Raw genomic sequence first — 14,964 nt, forward strand, 5'->3', positions numbered from 1 at the left:
GGTAATGAGGGGCTGCAGACTGAGTGCATTTGTAGGTAAGAAGGAGAAGCTTGAACTGTATGCGGTATCTGATTGGAAGCCAGTGAAGTGACCTGAGAAGAGGGGTGATATGAGTATATCGGTTCAGGCGGAATATAAGACGTGCAGCAGAGTTCTGAACAGATTGAAGGGGGGATAGATGGCTAAGTGGGAGGCCAGTAAGGAGTAGGTTGCAGTAGTCGAGAGGTAATGAGAGCGTGGACGAGAGTACGGGTGGTGTGCTCAGAGAGGAAAGGGCGAATTTTGCTGATGTTAAAGAGAAAGAAGCGACAGGTCTTGGCTATCTGCTGGATATGCGCAGAGAAGGAGAGGGAGGAGTCGAAGATGACTCCGAGGTTGCGGGCAGATGAAACGGGAGGATGAGGGTGCCATCAACTGAGATAGAGAGAATTTAACAATTTAACAATTTTAGTGACCCCTTCAATGAGGCCTATTCTCACTTGTTGTATTATCTTTGCATAAAGAAACTCTGAAAATGTTATGCACAATAAAGAGAAAGTATAAATGTCACCACATACATTTATATGTAATGCACCGCATCCATTCTTTCAAAATCCTTTTTAGAAGGAATGGATCCATGGAATCTTAGCGGAGATTGGGTGGTGATGCCGGTAATTGGGAAGCAAAACCGGTACTGGGCAGATTTCTATGGTCTACATCCTGATCATGACTGAATAGATATGGATGGGCTGGAGTGTAAATTTTAAGGGGCTTCAACATTAGCTTCAGAATTTATAGTACAAGAACAGTGCTGAGCAGACTTCTATAGTCTGTGCCCTGAGAATGACAAGGACAAATCAAACTTGGGTATACGTAGAAAGTATCGCATACCATGTAAAATGAGTTTATCTTGTTGAGCAGTCTGGATGGACTATACAGGTCTTTATCTGCCGTCATTTTCTATGTTATTATTTCCCCGGGCTAATATAGCCCAGTAGAAATAGGTGTATACTTTTCTTTTTGAAAACGTGCTGAAGCCCACACAGGGAAAATGTATGCTCATACATGCAGGCACATAGTTATAAAATTATGACGTTAGTTGTTATGTATCATTCGCTATAAATGTTAGCCAAGTTAATAATTTTGAAATGTTGTTGTCTCTGTTTATAAACAAAAGTATGTTATCTCATAAATGTGATTTTCTTTTTGTCACAGCTTTTGCTGGACGCTGGTGCTAATGTGGAAGGTTCTTTAGATCACGGTGAGGAAAACTATTCTGAAACCCCCTTACAACTGGCAGCTGCTGCTGGTAAGAGTCACTTATAAAATATTGATTCATCATAAACTAAAGAGAATGTGAATTTTAAATGAAGAATTAATAGATCTTAAATATTCTGCAATTTACAATTCAGGTCATTTTGAGCTCGTAACTTTGTTGCTGGAGCGAGGAGCTGATCCAATGGTTGGAACGATGTATAGAAATGGAATTTCTACCGCTCCCCAAGGTGATATGAACTCTTTCAGTCAGGCTGCTGCACATGGGCACAGGTAGGATGGGGAAATGGAAGCGTGTAACAGTGTCACAAAGGGTTACCGTGTAGAGCAGTACTAGATCATGAACAAGAGAGTTATGCAGGGAGATGTGTTGTCGGAAAGTAGATCTTGTATCCCTGTTTTTTCTGGATTTACATTATATACATGCAGCTGTTATAATTCAGTGGATCTCTGTGAAGCCTGAAGTTTGACCAGCTATACTTCTATACGCACTTAAATGCAGATCCCCCCTCGAATTGGCGCCCAATCCGAGATGCACAGACAAATATATTGGATAATGAGTTCTGAACCATCAATAATTGGGTGCTAATAACCAATTATTGATGTTAATTAGCACTCATTAAAATTTGCACACCCATCTGGCTGTGCGTTATTCTATAAGGCACAGCGCCTAACTTACATGGCGCATATCTCAAAAGGGGGCATGACCTTGGACGTGTCGGGGTGTTCTGAAAAGTTGCACGCAGAATTACAGAATACTGCTGAACTACACCTAACTTGGACGCTGGCGCTGACATCAGGTTTCAGCAGGCATAAGTCCGGCACCCAAAATTTAGGCGCTGAATCCGCGCTAAATGCTACTGTATGTAAGGGGCATGCCCCTTATAGTATAGCACTTAGTGCTGAATTGTTTGATTGCCTAAATTTTGGTGCTGTTTACTGAATTCCCTCCAGTGTGTTGCAGATTCTAACTGTTATGTTTGTAAATGTATATGAAACAGTTGGCAAATTACACATACTCCCTCCAGAAAATAGCCTTTTTTTTTAGTTCTGGTTGAAAGTTTTTATGAGTGTTTGTTTTCAGAATGAATCTGAAAGCATTTCAGTATTTCAGAAGGGAGTTTTCGGCGTGACCAACAAAGAAATCACCGGAAATTTGAAAGTAAAATTGAAGACGGAGGGGTGGGGCACTGTGTGCAGCTGTGTGAGAGATCCAATTTTTGCTGCTGCTTGAGCTGAGTGGGGGTGGGGATGTGTAGAGATTATATTTAAATTTACAATCCTGTGGGCAAAGTGTGTGTATGGGCGGGGGGGGGGAGGGAACTCAGTCATTGCACAATGGTGACATCTAGAGGGTAGTTCTGTAAGGGGGTGCCTAGATTTAGTTGACAAGAAGGCTTATAAATGCTGGGAATCTAGCCATTTAGGTGTGTATATGTCCACATATATGTGCAGACCTGCCAAGTCTCCCGCTTTCAGCAGGAGACTCCCGCTTTTGCAGATCATCTCACACCAAAAAGCCGGGATCTTCTGCTGAATGGCCTCCCTGCCCAGCAGCAGCAGGAAGCGCCTTCATAAAGCTCCATCTCATGCTGCCGCTGATCCCATGGGGAGGGATTTTCACGTTTTATGAAGGCATGGATGGGGAGACTACTCCTTTTCCCGCTGGTCGCTGGCCGCGGATCAGCTGTGCTGGGGCGGACCAGCGGGCAGAGTTATAGGCGGAGGAATGGGTAGGTGGGGCAGAGCTGGGAGCAGGCTCTTTATCTTCTGCTCAGTAGGTCGGCTTCCTTGGCAGCTCTGTGCATGTAAATGACCATTTTCAAGCTATAGGGTATTCTATAAGTACGCACTGAGATACAATGGTGTATACTTAAAAGTTGGGCATTCACATGGGTGAGCGCATAGTTACACATTATAAAATCTTAGAAATTACATGTGTTCTTTTGCAATCTAGGTGCAACATTTAGACCAGCTCTTTTGCTAGTGTAAATTTTGATGCCTGTAAGGTGACTTAACATTAGTATTCTATAAAGATAAGGAGGCTTACAATGTAAATGGGGGAGGAAGGAGAGAGAAGAAAAAGGGAGATGTCTGCAAAGCAAGGGGAAGGAGGGGATGAAGTACAATATAAACAGGAAAGCAAAAAGGGAAACACAAGGAGAGGGGGGTATTGTGTCTTCCAGGGCACCATCACTCCCAGAGAGTGTGGTAGGTAAAATTAATTATAGGCATCTGCAAATAAGAAAGTCTTCAGGTCAGTCTTAAAACATTACAGGGAAGATGACAGTCGTAAGTTTATTGGTAATGCATTCCAAAGAGTGGGGGCTTGTATGGAAAAATATGGATTGCTGTGCGGTGATATGCCTAATTTCACGAAAAGTGAAGTGATCTGGGTGGGTACCGTAAATGGGGTTATATGACGTTACTAAGTTGATATGCTCCTAATGTACACCAGAGGGATTTCTTTAATGTCCTGCTGGGGAAGCTTCTAGAAGTTCAACAAGGAGTAGTATTGGTGTGGGGGGGGGGGGGGTGATTTTAATTTAGCAATGGACCCAAATCTGGATAACAGGGAAGGGGGGTCAAGGGGGTCTCAAGAAAGGATAGGAAGAAATTGAGTGTTTTCTTTGACACCCTTAATCTGATAGACATCTGGAGGACTAAGAACCCTGGGGGAAGGGATACACATTTTATTCTGCAGTGCATAATTCCTACTTGCGCATAGATTTGTGAGTAAAGGTTGGAATGGGGCAATTGAAAAAGTAGAGATTGACTCCATTACTAGGTCAGATCATGCCCCAGTGTGGGCTCAGATAGGTTGGGGGCAACTTAACGATAGCTTGCTTACAGATCAAGCAGTGGTGGGGCAGATAGACCAGGTGATTAAAGTGTACTTAAGAAATGATGATCATGGGGGGGGGGGGGGGGGTTCTCTCCACGTATGGGAATGTTTAAAAGCAGTACTTTGGGGAGAATTTATTGGGACTTGGAGGGATTGAAGGAGTCCCTTTTGTATACTTACAATGGGATGGTTATTCAGGGTGAGAAGTGAGGGTCTTGGGAAATCCGTTCACTAAAACCGCTACGTTAGTGTGGACTTGGTTAAAAAGCAGGCTACTAGGTGGGAAGGCAGTCGTTTTTTTCTTCTCTTGACGTATGCTAGCTCTGTTGAATGGAAGAGTTCCAGGCCTAGATGAGCCTAAAGACAAGTTGCTGTTGCAGCTGTCAGAATGGGGGTGGGGGGGAGACTCTGTCTCTGCAACTGGAAGCTGGCTTGCATCTGTGACTGGTATAGACTAAAAGCATTACGCCAAAATAAGATGGACTCTTACAAGCAAATGTTGACTTATTTCTTAGATTCATAGTGATGGGGGTTGGGGTGGTTAGATGGATTGGTTGAGACTCAAGGAAGAGGAAATTTTGTGTTGTGTATTTTGCCTTCTGAAATGTGTATTATGTTAATAGCTTGGCTGTGTTGCCTATTCAGATGGCTTAGTGGGGACAGAGCTGTGTTTGTGGTGGTGGAAGGGGGAGTTCTGAAGGGTGTTGTGGTCTGTGGCTCTTGCCCAAGGATTTTTCCTGCAGTGACTAGGCTAGCAAGAATGGAGAGGGCAAAAATCCCCAAAAGTTGCAGAGCTGCCAAAGGGGGCCCAGTCTTTGAGAGGGAGATTTAAGGCATCCCTCAGCCGTGCCCCACTCCTCCCAGGCATTCTCCAGCCCTACCCAGTCATGCCCAAGACTTGCCCAGTCTTCTTCCTGGCTCCACCCCCTGAGAAACCTCGGCTGCAGCACCAGCAAGCCGCCTCCCCTCAGGCAGCAGGAGATGCCTTAATAAATTGTCATTTCCTGCTGCTTCGGGATCAGTTTTGTGATAAGAGGTGTGAGATTTTGCCACTCTTTTCACAAGGCTGGTCATGTGTTAATGCGGGAGATGACCTGCAATAAAGAGAGTCTGCCACTAAATGCTTGAGTCTTGGCAGGTTTGAGGTTCCGAATGAAGTCTCGTAATACTAATGCCTACAAAATAAAACAAATTTGGCAATTTTTGTTTTTGTTGTAGTTTGTTTTTCTGAAATAGTAACGTGGTGAATTCAGATTGATTGAAATGTACATGCTCATACCGTGTTTCCCCGAAAATAGGACATCCTCCGAAAGTAAGACCTAGTAGAGGTCTTGCTGCAATTTGAAAATATAAGGCCTCCCCCGAAAATAAGACCTAGCAGGGGAGACCTTATTTTTCGGGGAAACATCGGGGTCACCCCCCCACCCGAGATCGCCGGCTTCCCCCCTTGATCGGCGGCTCCCCCTGCCCTCAGTCGCTCCCGGAACTAACCTCTTAACCGCTTCCTTTCACCTTCGCACTCGCCGCAAGCAGCAGGGCTGGCCACTCCTTCCTTCTGTGTCCCGCCCTCGCCTGACGTTACATTATGTCAGGCGAGGGCGGGACACGGAAGGAAGGAGTGGCCTGCCCTGCTGCTTGCGGCGAGTGCGAAGATGAATGGTGAAAGGAAGCGTTTAAGAGGTTAGTTCCGGGAGCGACTGAGGGCAGGGGGAGCCGCCGATCGAGGGGGGGAGCCGGCAATCTTGGGTGGGGGGTGACCCCGATGTTTCCCCGAAAAATAAGGCCTTCCCTGAAAATAAGACCTAGCAGGTCTTGGGGAGCAAAATTTAATATAAGACAGTGTCTTATCTTCGGGGAAACATGGTAGTAATACAGTATAAGAAAGGACAACTGAAACACATCTTAAAATGCCTTTAATGTGGTTTTTTTTTTGGCATTCATAACTGATGACTGATGAGTTAATTTTGTTCCTTATGATATGGCAAGAGAGAATGTTGTTAGTGTCCCAGAAGAGAGAGGAAGCTCCTCCACCTTCCGCCTTTCCCTGCTCATTACACTTCTGCTTGGTTGTGATTGGTAGGAATGTGTTCCGGAAGCTTCTAGCCCAGCCAGAGAAAGAGAAGAGTGACATCCTGTCCCTGGAGGAGATACTGGCTGAGGGAACCGACCTTCCAGAATCTGCTCCCGGTGCCTTGTGTCCCAGCCGTAACAGCAAAGCCAAACTGAAAGCTCTGAAGGAAGCCATGTACCACAGCGCTGAACATGGATATGTGGATGTAACAATTGACATCAGAAGCCTAGGTCAGTTCTTAATTTTACAAAATAATTTTTGCAGAATGTCCAAGAACCACTGTAAACATTCATAATCTAGAAATGTGCCAGCTTGTTAATGTTTCATTCTCAGCTCTATTAAATGTATTTACTTAATGTGGGACTCTTTTATCAAGCTGCGGGAAAAAGGGCACTGTGCTGGCAGCGGGGCCCATTTTTTGCGCGCACCAGGGCCTTTTTTACAGCAGCGGGTAAAAAAGGCCCCAGCACACATGGCCATGCGGTAAGAGAACTCATACCGCATGGCCATGCGACGGAGAATCCTTACCGCCACCCATTGCGTGGTTACCACCACGCGAGCCATTTTCAGGGGTTTTCATTTTCCCCCAGAAATGGCACGCGCTCGGGGCGGGACTACCACCAGCGGCCGTGTTGGGCCAGCGGCAGTCCCGAAAGAGCGAGCAGTAAGCCCCGCGTTGGGCTTACTGCCGCTTTGTAAAAGGACCCCTTAGTTAGTTAAAATCACTTCAGACATTTTCCATATACTTTTCAAAATATGACAGTGAGCTAAGGGTTAGGAATAGAGAATGACACGGGGACAAAGTTTGTCTCCGTCCCTACCCCATCCCCGCAGGTTCTGTCTCCATCCCCGCCCCGTCCCCACAGGCCCTGTCTTCATCCCCGTCCCGTCCCCGCCCCGTCCCCGTGGACTCTGTCCTCATCTGCCGAAGCCTTGAACACTTATGATTTTATATTTAAATCTTCTTATTAAAATATAAAAAGGAATAATATGCTGTGCAACTGTTGTGTATAAATTACAAATAGAGAACAATAATAACAATGAGCAGCTATAATAACCCTCCTTCCCATCACCACCCTCTACCCTTCCAACCCCAACAATAGGTGATTTCTACTACACCAAGGAATCCTAATTCACACTGTTAAAATGTCCAGGGGTATAAAATACAACACATTCTATTAGCCCTAGAGGGTCAAAATATGCCCTATAGAATACTGTAATGGTTTTTAATCTGTGAATAAATAAGAAATCATCAACAATCTCAGGATTCAATCTAGCTCTCCTGTCTTCCACAGTCCTTCCCGGAATAGAAGTTGTCTTCTTAGAAGATGTGCTAGAAGCAGGATGTACAGGATCTCCCACTAGTTATGGCCAGTACGTTTGCTTGTTTTTCCAAAAAATCAAAATATCTTTGTAGGCATCACTTAAATATAAATAACAGTCCAGTTCATTAACAGGCTTCAAAGTAGAAAATGACACAGGGACAAAGTTAGTCCCCTGTTCCCGTCCCTGTGGGCTCTGTCCCCATCCCCGTGGGATCTGGCCCGTCCCCGTGAGATCTGTCCCTATTCCCCGTCCCTGTGTCATTCTCTAGTTAGGAATACAAATGAGTCTTTTTATTTACAGCTGGGAATTCCTTATGGGAGGGATGTGCATTTGTTAACAATTCTTAAAAGATCTAAGCAACAAATTCTGTAAATTAGTGCTGGAGAACGGCGGAGGTGGTCCCTCTTCACAAAAGTGGTGATAGGGAAGAAGCTGGAAACTACAGGCCAGTAAGCCTCACTTCGGTTATTGGAAAAGTAATGGAAGCCATACTGAAGGAAAGGATAGTGAATTTCCTAGAAGCCAATAAGTTGCAAGATCTGAGACAACATGGTTTTACCAGAGGGAAATCGTGCCAAATGAATCTCATTGAATTCTTTGATTGGGTAACTGGAGAACTGAATCATCGACGTGCTATACACGTAATCTACTTAGATTTTAGCAAAGCTTTTGACACGGTTCCCCACAGGAGGCTCTTAAATAAACTAGATGGGCTGAAGATAGGTCCCGAAGTGGTGAACTGGATTAGGAACTGGTTGACGGACAGACGACAGAGGGTGATGGTAAATGGAGTTCGCTCGGAGGAGGGAAAGGTGAGTAGTGGAGTGCCTCAGGGATCGGTGCTGGAGCCGATTCTGTTCAATATATTTGTGAGTGACATTGCCGAAGGGTTAGAAGGTAAAGTTTGCCTATTTGCGGATGATACTAAGATTTGCAACATGGTGGACACCCGGGAGGGAGTGGAAAGCATGAAAAGGGATCTGAGGAAGCTAGAAGAATGGTCTAAGGTTTGGCAATTAAAATTCAATGCGAAGAAATGCAAAGTGATGCATTTAGGGAGTAGAAACCCACGAGAGACTTATGTGTTAGGCGGGGAGAGTCTGATAGGTACTGAGGGGGAGAGGGATCTTGGGGTGATAGTATCCGAGGATCTGAAGGCGACGAAACAGTGTGACAAGGCGGTGGCCGTAGCGAGAAGGTTGCTAGGCTGTATAGAGAGGTGTGATCAGCAGAAGAAAGGAAGTGTTGATGCCCCTGTACAAGTCGTTGGTGAGGCCCCACCTGGAGTATTGTGTTCAGTTTTGGAGGCTGTACCTTGCGAAGGATGTTAAAAAAATGGAAGCGGTGCAAAGAAAAGCTACAAGAATGGTATGGGATTTGCGTTCCAAGACATATGAGCAGAGACTTGCTGACCTGAACATGTATACCCTGGAGGAAAGGAGGAACAGGGGTGATATGATACAGACGTTCAAATACTTGAAAGGTATTAATCCACAAAAAAATCTTTTCCGGAGATGGGAAGGCGGTAGAACGAGAGGACATGAAATGAGATTGAAGGGGGGCAGACTCAAAAAAGATGTCAGGAAGTATTTTTTTCACGGAGAGGGTGGTGGATGCTTGGAATGCCCTCCCGCGGGAGGTGGTGGAGATGAAAACGGTAACGGAATTCAAACATGCATGGGATGTGCATAAAGGAATCCTGTGTAGCAGGAATGGATCCTCAGAAGCTTAGCCAAAATTGGGTGGCGGAGCAGGTGGGGGAAGAGAGGTTGGTAGTTGGGAGGCGAGGATAGTGGAGGGCAGACTTATACGGTCCGTGCCAGAGCCGGTGATGGGAAGCGGGACTGGTGGTTGGGAGGCGGGAAATACTGCTGGGCAGACTTGTATGGTCTGTGCCCTGAAAAAGGCAGGTACAAATCAAGGTAAGGTATACACATATGAGTTTATCTTGTTGGGCAGACTGGATGGACCATACAGGTCTTTTTCTGCCGTCATCTACTATGTTACTATGTTTATTGTAGACATGATAAAGGGGCACAATTACCCCCTAATTCTGTAAATGTCACCAAAAATTGTGCACACAAATTTAATTGAGAAATGAGCTAATTACCACCGATAATTAGCTTTTAAAACAAGCAATTATTGGCACTAATTGGGATTTACACATGAGTTAAAAAAAGGAGGCATGGAAATTAGCGGATCATGGGCGGAATGGGGACATTCCTAGCATTTACATGAGTTGCTAGACAATTTGAGCGATACGCGCCTAATGTAGGCACATATATTCGCGCCACATTTCAGTAAGTGCAAATGGCCACACCTAAAGTTAGACGTGATTCCTGGGCATAAGCGGTATTCTATAAACCGCGCTTAACTTTAAGAGCAGCGCCATATATAGAATTCACCCTGCAGTGCCAAGTTTATAACGGCTTAAGGGCGCACCTAAGCTGTTATAGAATATTAGCTTAAAGGCATAATGCACGCCAGAAGGTTAAGTGCGCCTACTTACGATAGGTCAGTGGCTGGTGTAAGTGGTCGTGCCTAACTGCTCCAAGCAATTTGTGCAACTAATAGTATTTTATCACTTGGTGATATGTTCTTTCTCCCCCCTGACAGTTGTGCATTAAGGGGTCCTTTTACAAAGCTGCGGTTGAAAGTGGCTTTAGCACACTGTTACACCAGTGGCGTAGCCACAGGTGGGCCTGGGTGGGCCGGGGCCCATCCACTTAGGGCTCAGGCCCACCCAACAGCAGCACATATTTAGTGCTAGCTAGTGGGGATCCCAAGCTTTGCCAGCTGAAGACCTCCCCCCTGATGGTGCTGAAAACACTGCTTTCCACTTCAGCAGTCTAAGCTTCCTAAGCTGCTGATACTGGCCTCATCGCATTGGGGGGGGGGGGGGGGGGGGGGGGGAGTAGAACACTTGGTGCCCACCCACGTTTTGACTAGGCCCACCCAAAATCTGCTGTCTGGCTACGCCCCTGTGTTACACAGGTCTTTCCCGCACACTAAAGCCATTTTTAACACTGCTGGAATATGGCCAATTTTCCATTTTCTGAATTCATGACCAAGTGCTAATATTCTACTTCATTCTACTCAGCTTCACATTAATTAGATTCTAGTTAATATATAACGGTCTAATTAGGCAGTTTTCTTAAGATGGGATCATCAGATCAGCGAGTGTGCTTCCTTGTTGGCTAAACTGAGTCATGCAGTTTTCAAGGGGCCCACCGCAATCCTCATTGATCCTCATATTAATCTTTTTTAGTCTTTTCAAATTCATATTTTTCTATTTTTCAATATTTCAGTTATATAATAAATCACCAATTATTTTCTTAGTTAATTAAATCTTCAGTAGAGTACTTAGCTTTCTCAGCTTAATACTGTTCATACTAGAGACCCGGTTCAACCGACATAGGTCTATGTTTCGCTGTCAAGGTAGTCTCCTGTTTCCTCGTAGCGGCATTCTAAAAAAAAAGTGCTAATATTGACATTAGTGAGCGCCCATTAACAAAAATGAGTGTGTAAGCTCCTACCGCCACCTATTTTGATGGAGGTAAGGGCTCACGCACTAATCCCACGCTAATCAGTGCGTGACAATGTAGATGTACTAGCTGATTAGCACAGAAACGCCCACTTTGTCCCCCCCTCCCCGCCAGCATGCCCCGTCCTAGAAATATTTTTTTAAAAATTTAGTGCGTGGTTTGCGTGAACACATTAGGAATTTACCACGAGACACCTCAGCACATCCCGTGAAAAACCCTTTTAAGTTGAAGTAAATACATGCTACTCTACTGCTTACCACAGCTTAGTACAGAGGAGCACCGATAGTACATGGTACTCAGGAGGCAAGGACCTTGAACTGCTTACTATCAGTGCGTGCAGTGCTTTTTTTGAGGGGGTACTCGGGGGTACTGAGTACCGGCACCTTTTCCAGTGTCTGCTAAAATTGACCCATGGACCACAAGTTTTAATAAAAGAGCTCAGGCTCAACACACCAATTCTGCTTTGTCATAGATTCTGTGACTGGTTGCAGGGGGCCTGGCTATTGTGGGGTGGGTCCCTCAGTGATCAGCCCAACCCTGAAGGGTGGCCTGGCATTTGAGTACCGGCACCTTTTTTGCTAGAAAAATTGCACTGAGTGCGTGTATAAATTAATCATCAGGCCTACTCAGATGGCGGACCGCGGTCTGCAGTCCAGAGCCTGAGGGTGCCATTTTGTTTAACTAACACCGCGGCAAGGACAGACTGACTCTCTCCCTCAACCCCCTCCTCTGGCCCCAGGTCCAGCAGTCCCTATCTTAAATCTGCCCAGGTTTCAGGCAGCGGCAGTGATTCACATGGGCTGTCTGACCAAGCTTGGAGATGCTCTCTTCTGTGTCCTTCCCCCTTCTGACCTAATTTCCTGCTTCTGCAAGGGCGGGGCGAGCAGAGAACAGATTCTGAGCTTGGGCAGACGGCCTATGTGAATTGCTGTTGCTGCTGAAGACCTGGTGAAAGAGATAATTTAGAGTAGGGAGCGCGTATAAACGAGTCCCGTGTACAAAACTGTGAGGCATGTTCCCTCGCACATCAGGACAAATCCACCCGGAGCTTATGTGGGTCTAGCCGATATTCAGCTGGGGCCACATTAGAGTTATGTGGTCCTGGCTGACTTATTCCAGGACCCGCATAACCTTTTTTTTTCTTTAAAGCCCCTGAACCCTTTCTCACCCATCCAAGCCAATGTCCTCTCTTTGCCTCCTTCCCTTCCCCCCAGCTCGCATCAAGAAGACCCCCCCCCCCCCACAAGACCCCCACCCCCCTCAACCATGAAGATATATCCTTGGTGGTCCAGTGGGGTCATTGGGGGCAGCCCTCTTGCTCCTGCCTCTTGTGGCACCTCTGTAAAATAGTTGCCGCGACCTCTCACATCAGTTCTCGGTACTACACTTTAATTGCTTTGAATATCGGCCTCAGTTTTTATTGATTAGCGCCCAGCACTTAACACATGCAACTGCCAGTTATTGGTGCCAATCACAAGCATTAAGCAGGCCCACTATTTCAACCTAAATTTAAGTGACAGTTTATAAAATTGCCATTCTGGTGTGTACAAAATTGATGTAACACTATTAACCTATGAACTGATATGCATATAATTGATTTGAATGCTGTATAAAGTTCTACTGTGCATTAATTTTTTTAAATTACAACAAGGGCTAGATTCTATATATGGTGCCTGCAAAATTCATGTGGTAAAAAAACACGCTTAGGCGTTTTCTCTAAAGTACGCCTAGATTTTATAGAATCGGCTTAAATTTCCACCTGGTATATAGAATTACGGCAATCGCCTCTCCACGTGACCAAATTTGGTTGCATCCATTTAGGCTATTTTTTAGTTGACATAAATCCCGATGCTTAAATTAGATGCAACGCGGGTGTATTCTACAATAATGCGCATAAATTTTAGACATGTCCATGCCCTGCCCTGCCCGTGGCCACGCCCACTTTTCAACTATGCAACTTAGAAGTTAGGTGCACCACATTACATAATAGGCTTAGCAAGCTGTATGCGTAAATCTTAATGCCAATTAGTGCTGCTAATTGCTTGTTAACATCCAATTAACAGCTCCGATTAGCTAGTTAAGCAATTAAGCTACATGTTTTGTTATAGAATACGCTTCAGTTTCCTCATGGAAATTAAAGCACGATGTACAGATTTTGGGGGCAAGTATCTAAAATGCACTAAAACAACCAAAAATTAGAAAAAAAGTCCATAAAATCAAAAATGAACTGAAAATGTATTGACTGCATCCCCACCTTATAGAAAAGTATGAGTCACATGCCAACCTTAAAGGCACTTTTGCTAAAATGCGTTACAAAATGGGTTTAGCTCATTTTACCATGGGACTTCTCTATACCCTAAGCTCGTACTTAACACATCAGTAATGTATTTATTTATTTATGAACATTTATACCCCACTTTTTTCCACATTAAGTAGACTCAAAGTGGCTTACAATGTACAGGAATCAATTACAATTACATTAGATAGGGTAAAAGGAACAGGATAGGAAATAAAAGGGAAAGGGCAAGACGGTCTAAAATGGACTGTGGAGGACCAGATGCTGAGATGGATCAGAGTGGCTTAAACAGCTCTCGGCATGGCAATCCATAATTGGGAACTGTGGGAGTACCCAGGAAGCGCAGGTGAGGTGCAGAAGAAGCAGCAGTATGCAGCCTGAAGAGTGGAAGAGGTCACCGGAGGCAGACGACATCAGTAATGCAGTGAGGGGTCCTTTTACTAAGGCGCGGTAAAACGTGGCCTGCGGTAGTGGAGGCACGTGGATCGGGCATGCGCTGGGCCAGTTTTTACTGCATCTTCAAAAAGTGGATTTTTTTAATGGGACGGGAAAAGAGCCTGCGGTAAAAATGAAACCGGAACGCGCCCAAAACAGGCCTGAGCCCTTAACGCTGCCCATTGATCTAGCGGTAAAGGCTCATGATCAACACGCGTGGTGACCGGTCGGCGCACTGTGCCGATTACTGCCTGAAACCGGCATGCGTAGGAGGAGATAAATAAACAATTCATCCACGCATTATGGGCGCGTGTCAAATCTGAAATTACCGCTAGGAGGGCGCGCTGGCCTGGCAGTAGTCTCATTTGGGCACGCAGCTTAGTAAAAGGGCCCCTAACGTTGCCATTAGCGCAGCAACTGCAAATAATTAGCACAGGAGCATTTACCACCTCCAATTTAGGAGATGCTAAGTGCTGCCACATTAAGCGACCCTTTTACTAATCCGTGGTAGGCACTAGCACGTGCCTGCTGTGTGGCAAAAAGCCCTCCGCAGGATACACTGAGGCATCCCGCAGTAGTGTGCCCATCAGCTTGCACTAATCCCATGCTGAAAAATATTTTTTATTTTTCAGCGCGGGAGGCGTGATTATGGACAGAGAGTCGGTGTGCCCTGCGCTATTTGAGTAGCACGGGCACATTGCCGTGCGCTGCCCGAATACCATGGGGTTAGAGCAGGAGTCCTTAGCATCTACAAAAAAGATGTTGATAAGGGCTCCCGCACTAATGGCTGCACGCTAATTGGGAAATGAGTGCATGGGCATGAAAGAAAAATAATGGAAATGCAGCCATTTTACCGCTACGCTAAAAGTGGCCGTAGCACGCAAGAAACTCATGAGCTGACAACAGCGCTGGTTACTAAGTCTGTGTTATTCAGGAAGAGTGCGCTAATCAGAATGCGTTACCTAAATAATGTTTCCATGCCTATTCCCTTTCCCTTGGCACGCCCTTTTGACAAAAATATTTTTGAAAGCTAAATTACATGTGCTTTGCACACTTGAAATGAAAAATCACTGCAAAATGTTTTAAAACATTTTGTAGTATTTTCCTGCGTGTTAAGAATGTTTCAGGGCTTAATGCCCTTTAACAAAAGGGCCCCTTAATCTTTTGACCAGACTAAATTAGTGGATGACTT

General features: G+C 45.3%; 1 protein-coding gene across 1 annotated transcript in view; it reads left to right on the plus strand.

Moving 5' to 3' along the window:
• The window catches only part of BTBD11 (BTB domain containing 11), a 469,159-nt gene that overhangs the window by 409,814 nt on the left and 44,381 nt on the right, over positions 1 to 14,964 (plus strand). Inside the window, exons 8-10 of the mRNA XM_030214435.1 lie at positions 1,195 to 1,288; positions 1,392 to 1,527; positions 6,180 to 6,400. Of these exons, the coding sequence (XP_030070295.1) occupies positions 1,195 to 1,288; positions 1,392 to 1,527; positions 6,180 to 6,400 (451 nt within the window). The remainder of the gene's footprint in view (positions 1 to 1,194; positions 1,289 to 1,391; positions 1,528 to 6,179; positions 6,401 to 14,964) is intronic.

The sequence above is a fragment of the Microcaecilia unicolor genome, chromosome 9 (assembly GCF_901765095.1).
Source record: "Microcaecilia unicolor chromosome 9, aMicUni1.1, whole genome shotgun sequence".
In the NCBI taxonomy this organism is placed as follows: Eukaryota; Metazoa; Chordata; class Amphibia; order Gymnophiona; family Siphonopidae; genus Microcaecilia; species Microcaecilia unicolor.